At 38.2% G+C, this 18652-nt stretch overlaps 1 protein-coding gene across 2 annotated transcripts in view; it reads left to right on the top strand.

The window, feature by feature from the left end:
• The window catches only part of SNX27 (sorting nexin 27), a 93186-nt gene that overhangs the window by 49463 nt on the left and 25071 nt on the right, over positions 1 to 18652 (top strand). For both annotated transcript variants that reach the window (XM_032154633.2, XM_032154634.2), the window contains exons 6-7: positions 2907 to 2985; positions 5130 to 5293. In XM_032154633.2, coding sequence (XP_032010524.1) covers positions 2907 to 2985; positions 5130 to 5293 — 243 coding nt within the window. The remainder of the gene's footprint in view (positions 1 to 2906; positions 2986 to 5129; positions 5294 to 18652) is intronic.

Here is an 18652-nt window from a genome sequence, read left to right as displayed (position 1 = left end):
AAATTGGCACTATTGCCTTGGTATTGCCTAATAACTACTTCATAGTCACGTTTTTCCAGTTGTCTAAAAATGATTTTTTACGTTTGATTTGTTAAAATCTGAATCTAAACAAGGTCCTTAGATCCCATGTGATTTTTTTTTTTTTTTTTTTTTTTTTGAGATGGAGTCTCACTCTGTCGCCCAGGCTGGAGTGCAGTGGTGCGATCTCGGCTCACTGCAAGCTCCACTTCCTGGGTTCACGCTATTCTCCTGCCTCAGCCTCCTGAGCAGCTGGGACTACAGGAGCCTGCCACCACGCCTGGCTAATTTTTTGTATTTTTGGTAGAGATGGGGTTTCACTGTGTTAGCCAGGATGGTCTGGATCTCCTGACCTCATGATCCTCCTGTGTCGGCCTCCCAAAGTGCTGGGATTACAGGCATGAGCCACCACCCCGGCCTCACATTTGATTTTTATATTTGTTTTAATATAGAACACTCCCCACTTCTCCCCATTTTTTTTTTCATGCCATTGTTTTGTTGCAGAAATGGGTCAGTGTCCTGTGGAATGACCCATATTCTGAATGTATGTGTTTGTTTTCTGGTGGTGTCATTTAATATGTCCTTCTGTGTCTCTATATTTTCCATAAATGGAAGTTTGCTCTAGAGGCTCAATTAGATTCAGGTTCTGCTTTTTTGATAATACTTCATAATTGGTCCTGTATACTTTATATTGCTTCTCAACAACAAGTACACAATACTGGGTTATCCCATTTTAGTGGTACTAAGGTTAACCAGTAGGTTTAGGTGGTGAAATCTGATCTTTTCTTTGTAAAATTCACCACTGATCTTTCATCAAATGAATCGATCCATTGATGATTATTGTCTTAACCAGTGATTTCATTAAAGATTACAAAGTGCTGATTTTCTAATACTCTGATTTCTTCCACCGATTAGCTAGTATTCTTTTTTCCTTGTCAACTAACACTATTTAATTATCTTGAAATAGATAATTTCCCAGTTTGTGGGAAAGACAGGATACATATTTAAGCCTTTCCTTTCATTGCTGATTTTCAGAGTAAATATATCATTATATATAAATATAATTATATATTAATAATATATAAGATATATTACATGTTAAACATATACTTTATATATAATTATATAATATACTAAATAATATAATATACAAATAATATATATTATTTAATATATAATGCATTATGAAATAGTATATATTATATATAATAATTTAGTATCGGGTTTTTAGATTCAATGTGATTTAATCAATAACATATATTATCTTTTTGATGCTCAGATTGTTCCATCTTTGGCCAATGAATGCTCCTTCATGTCTGCTCCTGTATGCTTTTGATGCAACCTAGTATTTTCATGATACTATCCTTGCTTTTTGGTACAATAAGATGTCCTGGCCTCATCTTTGTATATTTGTTACGCTAGATATCTAGAATAGGCCATTTCCCTAAGGAGTCCTATTCTTTTAGTGAGAAACTGTATTTAGAGATCATGATCTGCGTGCTGGGTGTAATCATTGCCTGTATATGCCTTTTCATTGGCCTTTAATCCTAACTTGATCAGAATTTTCAGGGAGACAAGCAGGTTTCTGGGTACTAATGCTTATATTTCTCTTTTGTAGCAAACATTAAAAAATCTATCCCCCATACATTTATTCATCCACTGTATTTTACGGCAAATGATATATGCAGAGGATCTCAGGCATTTATAAAATTATACAATGGTAGAGAATTTCAAGAAAAGTACTATTTTTATAGCTTGCTGATCTTTTTGTTTTGTTTTGATTGCTTTTTTCCAGTGTTTCTCTAGCAAGGCTTAGGTTTTTTACACTTTCCTCCCAACCCTGTTACTGAGACTTCTAGCTATAAACTATTTTCTAAACCTCGAAAGCATTTTAGTTTCTATCCAGTGCAATATACAATGATAATTTAGAATACTTATAATGTCCAGCTCCTCTATCACATCATGGATGAACCTAGGCCTCATATGTGAGCAGATATGAGAAGAAGGGATATAATCACATTTGGCTTACTGAGATACTAATAATCAACAGTTTTATCTTTGTTTTATCAACAAAACAATGGCATGAAAAAGAAATACCTTACTTATATTGAGGTTAATGTTGAAAAGAAATTTTGTTTCTTTGTATGTAATTGTCATTTATTTGCACACAGTTTTCCAATTTCTTTTTTATTTGTCATGTTAGGACCTGAGTTCCTAGAGAGAATGAGTGATTCTTGTTTAATATGCCTCTATTGTCCTAGCATTTTGCTATTTTATGTAGATATTATGATGGTAATTCTTAGGACGGTAATTCTTAGGAAATGGAGGTGCCTAATGATCCCAACATGAGACATGGATCATCTAAAAAGTAAACAAAAAAATTTTGTTTAGCCAGAATATAATTGACAAACAATATTTTACACTCTAGAATCAAATATATAGTTTTTTTTGTGTTAGTGTATTAAATGTAGGCTGAATGTGTGAAACTGGATATTTAAGGATTTGTTTTCTTTTTAAGATCCGTGCCATTAAGTACATTTCTTATAAGTGGTGTTAAAAAAAGAATGAAGTTATTTTAGAGAGGGAAGCTGATATTTAAGGAGAGACTATTATCAGCTTACACTGGAAGGGAGAAACTCATATTTAGAGATCATAGCTCTTGGGGCAGATACAGGTGTTTTTTCCCTTTTCTTTCATATATATGTATGTGTGCATGCATGTACACATACATACAAAGAAGGATAGCTATGGACCATTAATGCAATTTTTGTGAGGCCAAGATGGCAGAACCTCTCCCCTTTCCCTCCTCCACAGACATACACCTGCGTTTTCCTAAAGCATTGTCTGACTTAATTTTCTTGAAACCAATCTATCCTGTTTAACCTTAGGCTATTGCAGCAAAGGTTGGCATGGACAGTACGACAGTGAATTACTTTGCCTTATTTGAAGTGATCAATCACTCCTTTGGTAAGTACCAGTGGCTGATACTAAGCTTTGTTTTCTAATACTATCAGAAAGAAACATTTGCCTAGAGAAGAGCTTGAAGACAAGGGGAGATCCCACTCATTAGAACTGTCTCTAACAATCAGACCAAGCATATCCCATTAAACTCAGGTCATAAGCATGTCTGATCACTGTTGATTCTTTTTCCTCTTTTGTAAGTATAGGTTATAACTAGCAATAAATCGGAAGATACTTTCATGAGGTTCTTTTAAATCTGAGGTTCAAAATTCATATATTCCAATAAAACAGGCTTAAAAAGATTGGATGTTCTATTTAGCCACATGTTGTTTTAGTATACTTTAGGATTTTTGTAAAGATTCTTAAGCGTGGCTTTCTGTTTTCAGAAGTTAGGAAGATATATATTGGTTAAAAGCCTTGTTTTAATGCATACGTTTAAGTTTCTGTGTGAATAAATCTCCTCTTCCAAGGAAATTTTATTGCGTGGTGACAGGAAATTTATATTTTATTTTATAAAAGCTAGGGATGGTGGTCACATTGGTTGCATTGAGACTACAAAGGGGAGAGAGTCTGAGGGTTCTCTCTGAGTGACATAGATTTCCTACAGTTTATGGGTCTCTTCCATATCATATATATTTATACAGGGCTAAGGCCAAAATTGATATAGATAATATTGGTTGATTAGACCTTCCTTATCCCAGAAAGGGGGAGAGTTTGGTAGATTTAGGTTGCCTTGCTATCTCAGGTCCAGGTAGAATAACTTTGATTCCCCTAAAGCAGCCATCTCCCTAATATTTTTTGTCTTCCCAACTCACAGCAGTGTAACTAGACAGATGTAAATTATGTTACAAAGGATTACTAAGGTACCAGGACATCTGGATTCTAACCTTATTTTTTTTCTAAGCTTTAGTTTCACTTTCTATAAAATGGAAAATATTAAATCTGTCTTTTGTAGTGTTATAAAGCCAAGTAAACATTGAGAGAGGAAGTAATCTCAGCAGTTTGGGAGGCCGAGGCAGGAGGATTGCTTGAGCCCAAGACTTTGAGACCAGCCTGGGCAACATAGACTGCCATCTCTAAAAAAATTTTAAAAATTAGCCAAGCATGGCGACACATGCAGGTGGTCCAAGCTAGGAAGTTGAGGTAGGAGGATCAGTTGAGCCTAGGAGGTTAAGGCTGCAATGAGCTATGATTGTGCCACAACACTCTAGCCTGGGCAACAGAGTGAGACCCTGTCTCAAAAAAAAAAAAAAAAAAAAAAAAGGAAAGAAAAGAAAACTCAGCCTTTCCACAAAAAGGCAATTTAGAAATTAAAAGTGGTAGTTTTTTTATCCTGCTTGAGTGGCTGTTAGAAAGAGGAAGTAACATTACTCAGAATAGCACTTTTCAGTTTGGGGAATGCTGTAGGATTTTTGGAGGTGGGCTGGAAAAAACCTTTTGGCCTTAACAATAAAAGCAGTTCATTGAGAATTGCCACATGAGAGACTCTGAATGTACCATAGCTGGGTAAGAGGAGAGGCTTGCTTTAAAGATGTTTAGTGGAGATGAGCTGTAACTAGCTAATGAATTAGATATTTTAACTAAATTTGGAGTTGGTGCTGTTTGCAGAGTTGTCATGTTAACTGATCTGTGTCTTAGTCCATTTTGTGTTGCTATAAAGGAATACCTGAGGCTGGGTAATTTATAAAGAAAAAAGGTCTATTTGTCTCATGATTCTGCTGGTTTTCAGCTGATGTCTACCAAACATCTTTAAGACTGGGTTCAAAATTGGGCATCTGGTAAGGTCCTCAGGCTGTTTTCTTCCACTTACGGTGTGTGTAGAGATCACATTATGCCCCACCTCTAACATTGGGGATCAAATTTCAACATGAACTTTGTGGGGTGACAAATATCCAAACCACAGCGCTTGTCATTCAAGTGATAGGTTTTAGTTAGCTTGAGACTTGACTGGCCATGGTCATAGCTAGAAAGGATATTTGGCTGGACAGATAAGAATGTTTTGTGCTCCCAAGGCAGAACTCCTTGGTGGATTTGAGATGATGTTCTGGTTAATGATAACATATCATTCTTGATCTGCCTTACATAGTTTATACTAGGGAAATTTCTTATATCTTTTCACTCCAGCTTTCTGTGTTTTGTCTTTCCTTTAGTACGTAAATTGGCACCTAATGAGTTTCCTCACAAACTCTACATTCAGAATTATACATCAGCTGTGCCAGGCACCTGCTTGACCATTCGAAAGTGGCTTTTTACAACAGAAGAAGAAATTCTCTTAAATGACAATGACCTTGCTGTTACCTACTTCTTTCATCAGGTAGGTGAATTGATCTTCTTGAAAGGCACAATTTCTTTTTATGTTTGAATATAGTTGGTACTTTGCCAATTCCCTGTGAGTCTTTAGACAGGCTGCTTTGCTCCTGGGTCTGAATTACATTTGTAAAATATTCTATCCCATTTCACGAAAGATAAATAGATAAGTTTTAGAAGTAAAGATATCCTGGAGTTTAAAAATACATATTTTTAAAATATGTATTCTTATATTTTTAAACAACAGAAAATGAGCATTGTGGCTGTGTACCTGTTCAAAAATTTTCCACCCATATTACACATACCTAGAGTTTAAAGCATCAAATAGTTCTACACAGTTTATTGTGAAAAACAGTAGTTGCCCCTACTTATTTCCATCTCCCCCCATCGGCAACCACCTTCACCTCTTTTAGCTCTGTTTTTTATTGGTTTGTTTGTTTGTTTGTTTGTTTGTTTGGTATTTACTTCTATGTCTCCATTATAACTTGGTTATATTGCTGTTACTTAATTTTTCAGATTCCAGCAGCATCTCTTCATTTCCCACTATTGAAGATGAGACACTAGCTGTCTTTCCTTCTCCATTCCTACCATATACCCAAACCTTTTTCATCTCTCCCATCCCCTTAATATAGTTATATTATAACTATATTATAATATAATTATAATATTTATAAGGTCAATGTGCAGTGTTTACAATATTAACTCTGTAAATAGTGAAATTTACAACAGAGCCATATAATAAACACTGTCTTTACTTTTCACTTTATTTACATTTTATTTTTCCCCAGCTAATTGTTGCCCTCCTTTTTCATTTGCTTAATTTTCTGTGTACATATAATTAATTTAGCTCCATGCTCTTCACCAGTTGTCTAAGTCTCCTCTAAAGACATTCAGTTCAGACCCATCAGGTAGTTCATGATTTCCACTTTCTGAAGAAATCTCTTGTAGAGCCTCTTCCTCTATCCCCGTGTGAAGTGGCAGCATTCTACTGTGGTGCACAGCTGGCCTTCTGGGATTGCCCTTCACTACCACCATCTCCTGTTTCCAGTGTGAGAGTACATTGTTTGTTTTGTTTTGCTTTACTCCCATATTTTTGTAGAATACATTTTCAGAGTTGTTCCTCTTTTTATATATGTAATTTTTTATTTTTAATTTTTGTGGGTATGTAGTAGGTGTATATATTTTGGGGAACATGAGATGTTTTGATACAGGTATGTGGTGTGTAATAATCACATCATGGAAAATGAGGTATCCATCCCCTCAAACATTTATCTTTTGTGTTACAAACAATCCAGTTATACTCTTTTAGTAATTTAAAAATGTACAACTAAATTATTATTGACTATAGTCACCCTATTGTGCTATCAAATACTAGGCCTTATTCATTAATTCTACCTATTTTTTTGTACCCATTAACCATCCCCGACTCTCCCCCAATTCCCCACTACCCTTCCCAGAGTCTGGTAACCATCCTACTCTCTATCTCCATGGGTTCAATTGTTTTGATTTTTATAGTCCACAAATAATTGAGAACATGTGATGTTTGTCTTTCTGTGCCTGGCTTATTTCACTTAACATAGTGACCTCCACTTCCATCCATGTTGTTGCAAATGACTGACTCTCATTCTTTTTTTATGGCTGAATAGTACTCCATTGTGTATAAGTACCACATTTTCTTTTTTTTTTTTTTTCTGAGGCAGAGTTTTGCTCTTGTTGCCCAGGCTGGAGTCCAATGGCACAATCTCAGCTCACTGCAACCTCCACCTCCCGGGTTCAAGCAATTCTCCTGCCTCAGCCTCCCGAGTAGCTGGGATTACAGGCATGCACCACCACGCCCAGCTAATTTTGTATTTTTAGTAGAGACGAGGTTTCTCCATGTTGAGGCTGGTCTCGAACTCCTGACCTCAGGTGATCTGCCCACCTCGGCCTCCCAAAGTGCTGGGATTACAGGCGCGAGCCACTGCACCCGGCCTAAGTACCACATTTTCTTCATCCATTCATCCGTTGATGGATGCTTAGGTTGCTTCTAAATCTTGACTGTTGTGAACTGTGCTGCAGCAAACATGGGAATGTGGATAGCTCTTCAAAATACTGATTTCCTTTCTTTTGGGTATATACCCAGCAGTGGGATTGCTGGATCATATGATGGTTCTATTTTTAGTTTTTTGAGGAACCTCCAAACTACTCTCTGAGTGGTTGTACTAAGTTACATTCCCACCAACAGTAAACAAGGGTTCCCTTTTCTCCATATCCTTGCCAGTATTTGTTATTGCTTCTCTTTTGGATATAAGCCATTTTAACTAGGGTGAGATGATATCTCACTGTAGTTTTTATGTGCATTTCTTTTTTTTTCCTGTTGAGTTGTTTGAGCTCCTTATATATTCTGATTATTAATCCCTTGTCAGATGAGTAGTTTGCAAATATTTTCTCCCATTCTGTATGTTGCTTTTTCACTTTATTGATTGTTTCCTTTGCTGTGCAGAAGCTTTTTAACTTAATGTGACCCCACTTGTCCATTTTTGCTTTGGTTGACTGTGCTTGTGGGGTATTACTTAAGAAATCTTTGCCCAGACTGATGTCCTGGAGAGTTTCCCCGATTTTTTCTTGTAGTAGTTTCATAGCTAGAGGATTTAGATTTAATTATTGAATCTATTTTGATGTGACTTTTGTGTATGGCAAGAGTTAGGGGGCTAGTTTCGTTCTTTTGCACATGGATATCCAGTTTTCCCAGCACTATTTATTGAAGAGACTGTCTTTTCCCCAGTACACGTTCTTGGCACCTGTGTCGAAAATGAGTTAACTGTAGGTATGTGGATTTGTTTCTCAGTTCTTTATTGTGTTCCATCGGTCTGTGTGTCTGTTTTTATGCCAGTACCATGCTGTTTTTGTTACTATAGTTTTTGTTACTATAGTTCTGTAGTATAATTTGAAGTCAGGTAATATGATTTTCCAGTTTATCCAGTATATCCAGTTTTGTTCTTTTTTTTTTTTTTTTCAGAGACAGTGTTTTTTTTTGTGTGTGTGTGTGTGTGTGTGTGTGTGTGTGTGTATTTGTTGTATGTTTGTAGGTTTGCTTACCACAAGGCTTGCAAATACTCTCTTGTAATCTGTTATTTTAACCTGATAACAGCACTGTTTGTATAAACAAACAAGCAAGCAAAAAGAAAACGAATAGAGGCTCCATGCCTTAAATATATCCCCACACTTTTTAACTTTTTGTTACTATTTATACCTTATTGTACTATATCATGAAAAGTTGTTGTAGTTATTACTTTTGATTGGTTCATCATTTAGTCTTTCTACTTAAGATGAGTAGTTTACATACCATGTTACAGTGTTATGATATTTTGTGTTTTTCTGTGTATTTTCTGTTGTTGTTTTTTTCAGCTTTGTCACCCAGACCAGAGTGCAGTGGCATGATCACAGCTCACTGCAGCCTTGACTTCCTGGGCACAGGCTATCCTCCTGCCTCAGCCTCCCCACTAGCTGGGGCTATAGGCCCATGCCACCATGCCTGACCGATTTTTTTAAGTTTTTATAGAGGCAGGGGGTCTTGCTGGGTTGCCCGGGCTGGCTTGAACTCCTAGGCTCAAGATCCTCCTGCCTTAGGCTCCTAAATTGCTGGGTTACAGATGTGTGCCCCACACCCCACCCAGTTTTCTTCTTTTTCTTAGGATATCTTTGGCTATTCTGGGTCTTTGGTGATTCCATATAAATTTTAGGATAGTTTTTTTTTTTCTATTTTTGTGAGGATGTCATTGGTATTTTGATAGGGATTGCATTTAATCTGTGGATTGCTTTGGGTAGTGTGGACATTTTAAGAATATTTATTCTTGCAATCCATGAACATGGAATACTTTTTCCATTTGTTGGTGTCCTCTCTTCACCTTTCTTTCATAGTGTTTTAATTTCTTTTTCAGATTGTTCACTGTTGGCATGTAGAAATGCTACTGATTTTTGTTGTTGATTTTGTATCTTGCAACTTTACTGAATTTATTTATCAGTTCTAATAGTTTTTTGGTGGAGTCTTTAGGTTTTTCCAAGTATAAGATCATATCATCTGCAAACAAGGATAATTTGACTTCTTCTTTTCCAGTTTGGATGCCCTTTATAACTTTGTCTTGTCTGATTGCTCTAGCTGGGACTTCTAGTACTATGTTGAATAACAGTGGTGAAAGTGGGCATCCTTGTTGTGTTCCAGATCTTAGAGGAAAGGCTTTCAGTTTCTCCCCATTCAGGATGGTAGTAGCTGTGGATCTGTCGTATATAGCTTTTATTATGTTGAGTTTCCTTCTATACCCAGTTTTTTGAGGGGTTTTTATTATGAAAGGATGTTGAGTTTTATCAAATGCCTTTTCAGCATCAGTTGAAATGATCATATGGTTTTTGTCCTTTACTCTGTTGATATGCTGTGTCACATTGATTGATTTGTGTTTGTGAACCATCCTTACATTCCCAAGGATATATCCTACTTGCTCATGATGATTTTTTATATGTATTGTTGAATTCATTTTGCTAATATCTTGTTGAGGATTTTTGTATTAATATTCATCAGGGATATTGGTCTGTAGTTTTCTTTTTTGATATGTCTTTGTCTGGTTTTGGTATCAAGGTGATACTGGCCTCATAGAATGAGTTTAGAAGTATTCCCTCCTCCTCTCTTTTTTTGAAATAGTTTGCCTAGAATTGGTATTAATTCTTCTTTAAATGTCTGATAGAATTTAGCAGTGAAGCCACTGGGTTCTGGGCTTTCCTTTACTGGAGACTTTATTATGGCTTCGATCTTGTTGCTTGTTATTAGTATGTTCAGGTTTTGGATTTCTTCACGGTTCAGTCTTTGTAGGTTGTATATGTCTAGGAATTTATCCATTTCTTTTAGATTGTATAATTTATTGGCATATAGTTAATCATAGTAGCCACAAATGATCCTTTGAATTTCTTCAGTGTCAGTTGTAATATCTCCTTTTTCATCTCTGATTTTATGTGGATCTTCTTTTTTTTTTTCTTAATCTGGCTAAAGGTTTGTCTGTTTAACTTTTCAAAAAAACCAACTTTTTGTTTCATTGCTCTTTTTTTGTATTTTTTCATTTCATTTTAATTTATTTCTGCTCTAATCTTTATTATTTCTTTTCTTCTACTAATTGGGTTTGGTTTGCTCTTTTCTATTTCTTTAAGATGCATCATTGTTTGAAATTTTTCTTCTTTTTTGGTTGTAGGTATTTATAACTATAAAATTCCTTCTTAGTACTGCTTTTGCTGTATCCCATAGGTTTTGGCATGTTATGTTTTCATGATCATTTATTTCAATAAATTTTTTAATTTCCTTCTCAATTTCTCCATTGACCCACTGGTCATTCAGGAGTATATTGTTTAATTTCCATGTACTTGAATAGTTTCCAAAATTCCTCGTTTTTGATTCTGGTTTTATTCCATTATAGTCAGATACTTGATATTATTGTAATATCACTATGGTCAGATACTTGATCATATTGATACTATTTGATATTTATAATACTTGATATTCCATTTTTAAAAAATGTTTTAAGACTTGTTTTGTGACCTACCATATGGTCTGCTCTTGAGAATGATCCATGTGCTGAGGAAAAGAATGAGTGTTCTGCAGTCATTGGATGAAGTGTTCTATAAATGTCTGTTAGATCCATTTGGTCTATAAATGCAGATTAAGTCCAGTGTATCTTTGTTGATTTTCTGTCTGGAAGATCTGTCCAGTGCTGAAAGTTGGGTGTTGAGGTCTCCAGCTATTACTGTATTAGAGTCTGTCTCTCTCTTTAGCTGTAATAATATTTGCTTTAGATGTTAAACATATATCAGGGTGCTCCAGTGTTGGGTGCATATATATTTAAAATTGTTACATCCTCTTGCTGAATTTACCCCTTTATCATTATATAGTGACCTTCTTTGTCTTGTCCTATATTTTTGTCTTATAATCTATTTTGTCTGATATAAGTATAGCTAGTTCTGCTCTGTTTCGGTTTCCATTGTCATGGGGTATCTTTTTCCGTCTGTTTATTTTCCATCTGTGTGTGTCTTTATAGGTGAGGAATGTTTCTTGGAGACAACAGATCATGGTTCTTGTTTTTTTTTATTTATCAGCCACTGTGTGTCTGTTGATTGAAGAGTTTAGTCCATTTGCATTCAGTGTTCCTATTGATAAGTAAGGCCTTACTCTTGCCATTTTGTTATTTGTTTTATGGTTGTTTTGTGATCATCTTTTCCTTCTTTCCTTCCTTCCTGTCTTCCTTTTAGTGAAGGTGATTTTCTGTGGTGATATGATTTAGTTTCTTACTTTTTATTTTTTGTGTATTTGTTGTATGTTTGTAGGTTTGCGGTTACCACAAGGCTTGCAAATACTCTCTTGTAATCTGTTATTTTAACCTGATAACAGCACTGTTTGTATAAACAAACAAGCAAGCAAAAAGAAAACGAATAAAGGCTCCATGCCTTAAATATATCCCCACACTTTTTAACTTTTTGTTACTATTTATACCTTATTGTACTATGTCTTGAAAAGTTGTTGTAGTTATTACTTTTGATTGGTTCATCATTTAGTCTTTCTACTTAAGATGAGTAGTTTACATACCATAGTTACAGTGTTATGATATTTTGTGTTTTTCTGTGTATTTAATATTACCAATGAATTTCATACCTTCAGATGATTTCTTATTGCTCATTAACATCATTTGCTTTCTGATTGAAGTACTCCTTTTAGCATTTCTTGTAGGACAGGTCTGGTGTTGATGAAATCTCTCAGCTATTGTTTGTCTTGGAAAGTTTATTTCTCTTTCATGTTTGAAGGATAATTTAGCTGGATATACTGTTGTAGAGTAAAATGCTTTTTTCCTTCATCATTTTAAATATGTTATGCCACTCTGTTCTGGCCTGTAAGGTTTCCACTGAAAAGTCGGCTGCCAGATGTATTGGAGCTCCATTGTATATTGTTTCTGTTCTCTTGCTGCTTTTACAATCTTTTCTTTATCCTTGACCTTTGGGAGTTTGATGATTAAATGCCTTGAGGTAGTCTTCTTTGGGTTAAATCTGCTTGGTGTTCTATAACCTTTTTGTACTTGGATATTGATTTCTTTCTCTAGATTTGGGAAGTTCTCTGTTATTACCCGTTTGAATAAACTTTCTACCCCTATGTTTTTCTCAGCTTCCTCTTTAAGGGCAATAACTCTTAGATTTGCCCTTTTGAGGCTATTTTCTAGATCCTATAGGCCTCCTTCATTGTTTTTTTTTTTTTTCTTTTGTCTCCTTCATGTATTGTTATTATTATTATTATTATTATTTTTTGAGACAGAGTTTCACTCTTGTTGCCCAGGCTGATGCAATGGCGTGATCACGGCTTACTGCAACCTCTGCCTTCCGGGTTCAGGCGATTGTCCTGCCTCAGCCCCCTAAGTAGCTGGGATTACAGGTGCACGCCACCATACCCAGCTCATTTTGTATTTTTAGTAGAGATGGGGTTTTGCTATGTTCGTCAGGCTGGTCTAGAACTCCTGACCTCAGGTGATCCACCTGCCTCGGCCTCCCAAAGTGCTAGGATTATAGGCGTGAGCCACCACGCCCAGCCTCCTCCATGTATTTTCAAATAGCCTGTCTTCAAGCTCACTAATTCTTCCTGCTTGATCAATTCTGCTGTTAAAAGACTCTGATGATGCATGCATTCTTCAGTATGCCAATTGCATTTTTCAGCTCTAGAATTTCTGCTTGATTCTTTTTAATTATTTCAATCTCTCTCTCTCTTTTTTTTTTTGAGACAGAGTCTGGCTCTGTTGCCCAGGCTGGAGTGTAGTCGCGCAATCTTGGCTCACTGCATCCTTGTTGAATTTATCTGACAGAATTCTGAATTCCTTCTCTGTGTTACCTAGAATTTCTTTGAGTTTCCTCAAAACAGCTATTTTGAATTCTGTTTGAAAGGTCACATATCTCTTTTTCAACAGGATTGGTCCCTGGTGCCTTATTTAGTTCTTTCGGTGAGGACATGTTTTCCTGGATTGTCTTGATACTTGCAGATGTTTGTCTGTCTCTGGGCATTGAAGAGTTAGGTATTTATTGTAGTCTTTGCAGTCTGGCCTTTTTCATACCTGTCCTTCTTGGGAAGGCTTTCCACATATTTGAAAGGACTTGGGTCTTGTGATCTAAGCTATATCTGCTTTAGGAAGGACCCCAAGCCCAATAATGCTGTGGTTCTTGCAGACTCTTAGAGGTACTACCTTGTTGTCTTGGACAAGATCCAGAATTCTCTGGATTACCAGGCAGAGACTCTTACTCTCTTCTCTTACTTTTTCCCAAACAAGTGTAGTCTTTTCTGTGCTGAGCTGTCTGGAGCTGGGGGTGAGGGTACACAAGCACCCCTGTAACCACTACCACTGGGACTTTGCTGGGTCAGACCTGAAGCCAGCACAGCACCGAGTCTTGCCTAAGGCCTGCTGTAGCTACTCCTTGGCTACTGCCTATGTTTGCTGAAGGTTCTGGGCTTCTACAGTCAATCAGCAGGTGGCAAAGCCAGCCAGGCCTGTGTCCTAAACTTCAAGGTGGTGAGTTCCCCCAGACCCTGGGAGGGTCCAGAGTGCCATCTGGGAGCCAGGGACTACAGTCAAAAACCTTAGAAGTCTACGTGGTGTTCTACTGTTCTACAGCTGAGCAGGCATTCACACCACAAGACACAGTCCTTCCCACTCTTCCCTCTTCTTTTCAAAGGCAGAGAAGCCTCACCCCATGGACACTGCCAACTCAGGCCCATGGGGAGTACTTCCAGACTCCCGCCAATGTTCCCTTAAGACCCAAGGGCTCTTCAGTCAGTTTGTGGTGAATGCTGCCTGGCCTGGAACTCTCCCTTCAGGGTAGTGGGCTCCCCTTTGGCCCAGGGCAAGTCCAGAAATGCCATCTAAGAACCAAGTCCTCTAAGAGCTTCGTGAGAAGAGGGTACATGGGAAGACAACATTTAAAAATCTTGAATGCCTGGAAATGCCATTATTCTACCTTCACACTTGGTAAATGTCACGTTTATGTATAGAACACTAGGTTGAAATGATTTAACTTCAGGAATTTTAAAGAATTATGTTCCACCAACAGGTGTGATGGTTCATGCCTTTTGTCCCAGCACTTTGGGAGGCCATGGTGGGAGGATCAGTTGAGCCCAGGAGTCCGAGACCAGCCTGAGCAACATGGCGAGGCCTTGTCTCTACAAAAACTTTAAAGTTTAGCAAGGCATGGTAGTGTGCACCTGAAGTCCTAACTGCTCAGGAGGCTGATGTGGGAGGATCACCTGAGCTCAGGAGTCTGAGGCTGCAGTGAGCCATGATTACACCATTGCACTCTAGCCAGGAAGACAGAGTGAGACCTTATCTTAAGAAAAAAAAAAAAAGCCATCTTATATCTGTACCATTTTATGTGACCCTCTTTTTCTTTCCAGAAACTGAGGTCTTTTTGTCTCCATGGGTCTCAAATTTCACAATCGTGTGCCTTGCTGTGGATCTATTTTCATTTATTATGTTGGGCTTTCTGTGGGAAATTTGTGTTTCTGATCTGGCAAATTTTCTTGAATTATTAAATTGACAATTTGTTTTCTCATTTTCTGTTCTCTCTTTTTGGCATTCCTATTATTCTGATAGCAGTTTTTTGGCCTGCCCCGTCATCATCTTATCTTCTCTCATATTTTTAATTCCTTTGTCTTCTTGTTTTACTTCCTAAAATACTTACTCAGGTTTCTCTTCTAGCCCTCTTAAGTTTTGTTTTTTTTTTTTTTTAAACATATGCCAGTTTTTGTGTGTGAATGTGTGGTTTTTTTTTTTTTTTTTTTGAGATGAAGTCTCTCTCCGTCACCCAGGCTGGAGTGCAATGGCGCAATCTTGGCTCACTGCAACCTCTGCCTCCGGGTTCAAGCAATTCTTCTGCCTCAGCCTCCCAAGTATCTAGGATTACAGGTGCATGCTGCCATACCCAACTAGTTTTTTTTGTATTTTAGTAGAGACGGGGTTTCACCATGTTGCCCAGGCTGTACTCGAACTCCTGAGCTCAGGCAATCCACCTGCCTCGGCCTTCCAAAGTGCTAGGATTACAGGTGTGAGCCACCGTGCCTGGCCTATATTTTTAATTTCTAAAGGTTTTCTTTTGTCCTCTGAATATCCTTTTTTATATATAGTATTCTGTTCTTTTGTATAGTATTTTTTTCTTGGCTCTCTGAAGATATTAAAAATAATATACTTTTTTAGGCCGGGTGTGGTGGCTAACGCCTGTAATCCCAGCACTTTGGGAGACTGAGGCAGATTACCTGAGGTTAAGAGTTCGAGACCAGCCTGGCCAACATGGTGAAACCCCATCTCTACTAAAAATATAAAAATTAGCTGGGTGTGGTGATGGGCACCTGTAATCCCAGCTACTCAGGAGGCTGAGGCAGGAGAATTGCTTGAACCCAGGAGGCAGAGGCTGCAGTGAGCCAAGATCATGCCACTGTACTCCAGCCTGGGTGACACAGTGAGACTCTGTCTCAAAAAAAAAAAAATTAGTATACTTTTTTATTTTGAAGTTATCTTTTTCCTCCCTCTATTGTTTGCTTGTTTTGGTCTCTGTTGTACATGTTAGAAGTGTTCCTCTAACACAGATATCTGCTCAAATTTAAGACTGAGACACTGCACAGCTGATTGGGAGCTCAGCATGTGAGTACATCTTATTGACTATGGCACAACCATGGTTCACCACAGCCTCGACCTCCTGGGCTCAGGTGATCCTCCCACCTCAGCCTCCTGAGTAATTGGGACTACAGGTGTGAACACCATGCCCAGCTAATTTTTGTACTTTTTATAGAGATGGGAATTTTCCATGTTGCCCAGGTTGGTCTTGAACTCCTGAGCTCAAGCAGCCCTCTCTCCTCAGCCTCACAAAGTGCTGGGATTACAGGCATGAACCATCGTGCCTAGCCAAATCACTAGTCTTCTACTGGCATTGAAGAGGGCAGTCATCTGGTTCCAGGGAATAAAGGAAAGGATCTCAGAATTTGATTCTTTTTTTTTTTTTGAGACAAAGTCTCGCTTTGTTGCCAGGCTAGAGGGCAGTGGCGCGATCTCGGCTCACTGCAACCTCTGCCTCCCGGGTTCAAGCAATTCTCCTGCCTCAGCCTCCTGAGTAGCTGGGATTACAGGCACCAGCCACCACACCCAGCTAATTTTTGTATTTTTTAGTAGAGACGGGGTTTCACCATGTTGGCCAGGGTGGTCTCGATCTCTTGACCTTGTAATCTGCCCGCCTCGGCCTCCCAAAGTGCTGTAATCATAGGCGTGAGCCACCGCACCCGGCACTGATTGTTTCTTAAATATGCTTTCGGTCAGTCCTCCTTATTTTAGCCACATCTACCACCTCTCCTAGATGGCTACCTGGTGCTACCAAGTCTTTGGTCTTTTGGGAATTTTGTGATATAAATTTGAGTGGTTCTCTACTTCCCCTACTACTAGGTAGGGAATCCATCTTTTTTTTCAGGTTTTATAAGTTACTACTTATATATCCGTGTTCCAGATTACAAAATTTTGTTCTGGTTGTTTCTCTTTGATCTCATGGGTTTATTCCTTTACTGAAATTTTAGTGGGGTTTTAGGAGGAAGTAAGAGTTGATACTTGTTTTTAATCTGCCATCCCTAACTGGAAGCCCTCTTTTAGGAACTTTTCCTACAAGTATTTACATGTATATTTGGCTTTAGGTCTTTATATGGATGTATAATTTTTACATAGTTATAATTCTAATACAGATACAACCTTTTTCTTTTCTTTTTTCCTTTTTCATACAGTTTTTTATATATCATTTATGACTGAGTTAATGTAGTATATGTTGTTTAGTCATTCCCTGTTATTTGTTCCAGAGTTTTTTTGTTTTGTTTTGTTTTGTTTTATTTTGAGATGGGCTCTCCCTATGTTGCTGGGGCTGGCCTGGGACTCCTGGGCTCCAGTAATCCTCCCACCTCTGCTTCTCAAGTAGAGTGCCTGGGACTACATGTGTGCCTGGCTAGTGCCAGGGTGTTTTTTGAGTATGTGATTGTAAATGATGCTGTGATTAACTCTTGTAATATCACTTTTTGGTGTCTTTCTTTCTTTCCCTCCCTCCCTCTCTCCCTCTCTCCCTTCCTTCCTTCTTTCTTTCTTTTCTTTTTTTTTTTTTTTTTGAGACGGAGTCTCGCTCTGTCGCCCAGGCTGGAGTGCAGTGGCGCGATCTCGGCTCACTGCAAGCTCCGCCTCCTGGGTTCACGCCATTCTCTTGCCTCAGCCTCTCCAAGTAGCTGGGACTACAGGCGCCCGCCACCACGCCCGGCTAATTTTTTTTGTATTTTTAGTAGAGACGGGGTTTCACCGTGGTCTTGATCTCCTGACCTCGTGATCTGCCCGCCTCGGCCTCCCAAAGTGCTGGGATTACAAGCGTGAGCCACCGTGCCCGGCCTTTTTTTTTTTTTTAATAGGATCTCATTCTGTCACCCAGGCTGGAGTGCAATGGTGTGATCATAGTTCACTGCATCCTCTACCTCTTGGGCTCAGGTGATCCTGCCACCTTAGCCTCCCAAGTAGCTAGAACTACAGGTGCTCACCACCATGTCCAGCTAATTTTTACTTTTTTAAAAAAATAGAGACAGGATCTTGCAGTGTTGCCCAGGCTGGTCTTGAACTCCTGGGCTCAAGCAATCCTCCTAAAGTGTTAGGATTACAGGTGTGAGCCACTGTGCCTGGACATATTTTTCTTTTGAATACAGCTGTTAATTGATTGTGTTTTTGTACCTTGCTGTACAAAAATTGCTGTATTTTGTTAAACTTTTATGTCTTTGCCATTTTAATAGATATTTACTCTGTTCCATTGTTTTTCTTTTTATCTTAGTGCTATTAATTTTCTTTTCTTCTTTTTTTTTTTTTTTTTTGAGACAGAGTCTGGCTCTGTTGCTGAGGCTGGAGTGCAGTGGCACAATCTCGGCTCACTGCAACCTCTGCCTCCTGGGTTCAAGTGATCCTCCCACCTCAGCCTCCTGAGTAGCTGGGGGGACTACAGGCATGCACCACCACACCCAGCTAATTTTTGTATTTTTTGTACAGACAGGGTTTTGCCATATCGTCCAGGCTCATCTCAAACTCCTGGGCTCAAGCGATCCGCCCACCTCTGCCTCCTAAAGTGCTGAGATTACAGGTGTGAGCCACCACGCCCGGCCAGGAATTTTGTTTTAGAGAAGTTTTAACATTTAGTGTAACAATGTTTATCTATCTTTTCCATTGTGATTTCTGCTAACGTTTTCTTTCCTCAATATAAGAGGACAATAGCACAGTTATATTTAGTGTGCTTTTGTCACAATATTTTATTTTTAATATTTAATGCTTTA

This window comes from Hylobates moloch, unplaced genomic scaffold (assembly GCF_009828535.3).
Source record: "Hylobates moloch isolate HMO894 unplaced genomic scaffold, HMol_V3 SCAFFOLD_5, whole genome shotgun sequence".
NCBI lineage: Eukaryota > Metazoa > Chordata > Mammalia > Primates > Hylobatidae > Hylobates > Hylobates moloch.
Note: the sequence above shows the minus strand (reverse complement) of the source record. Positions and strands in the feature narration are given on the sequence as shown.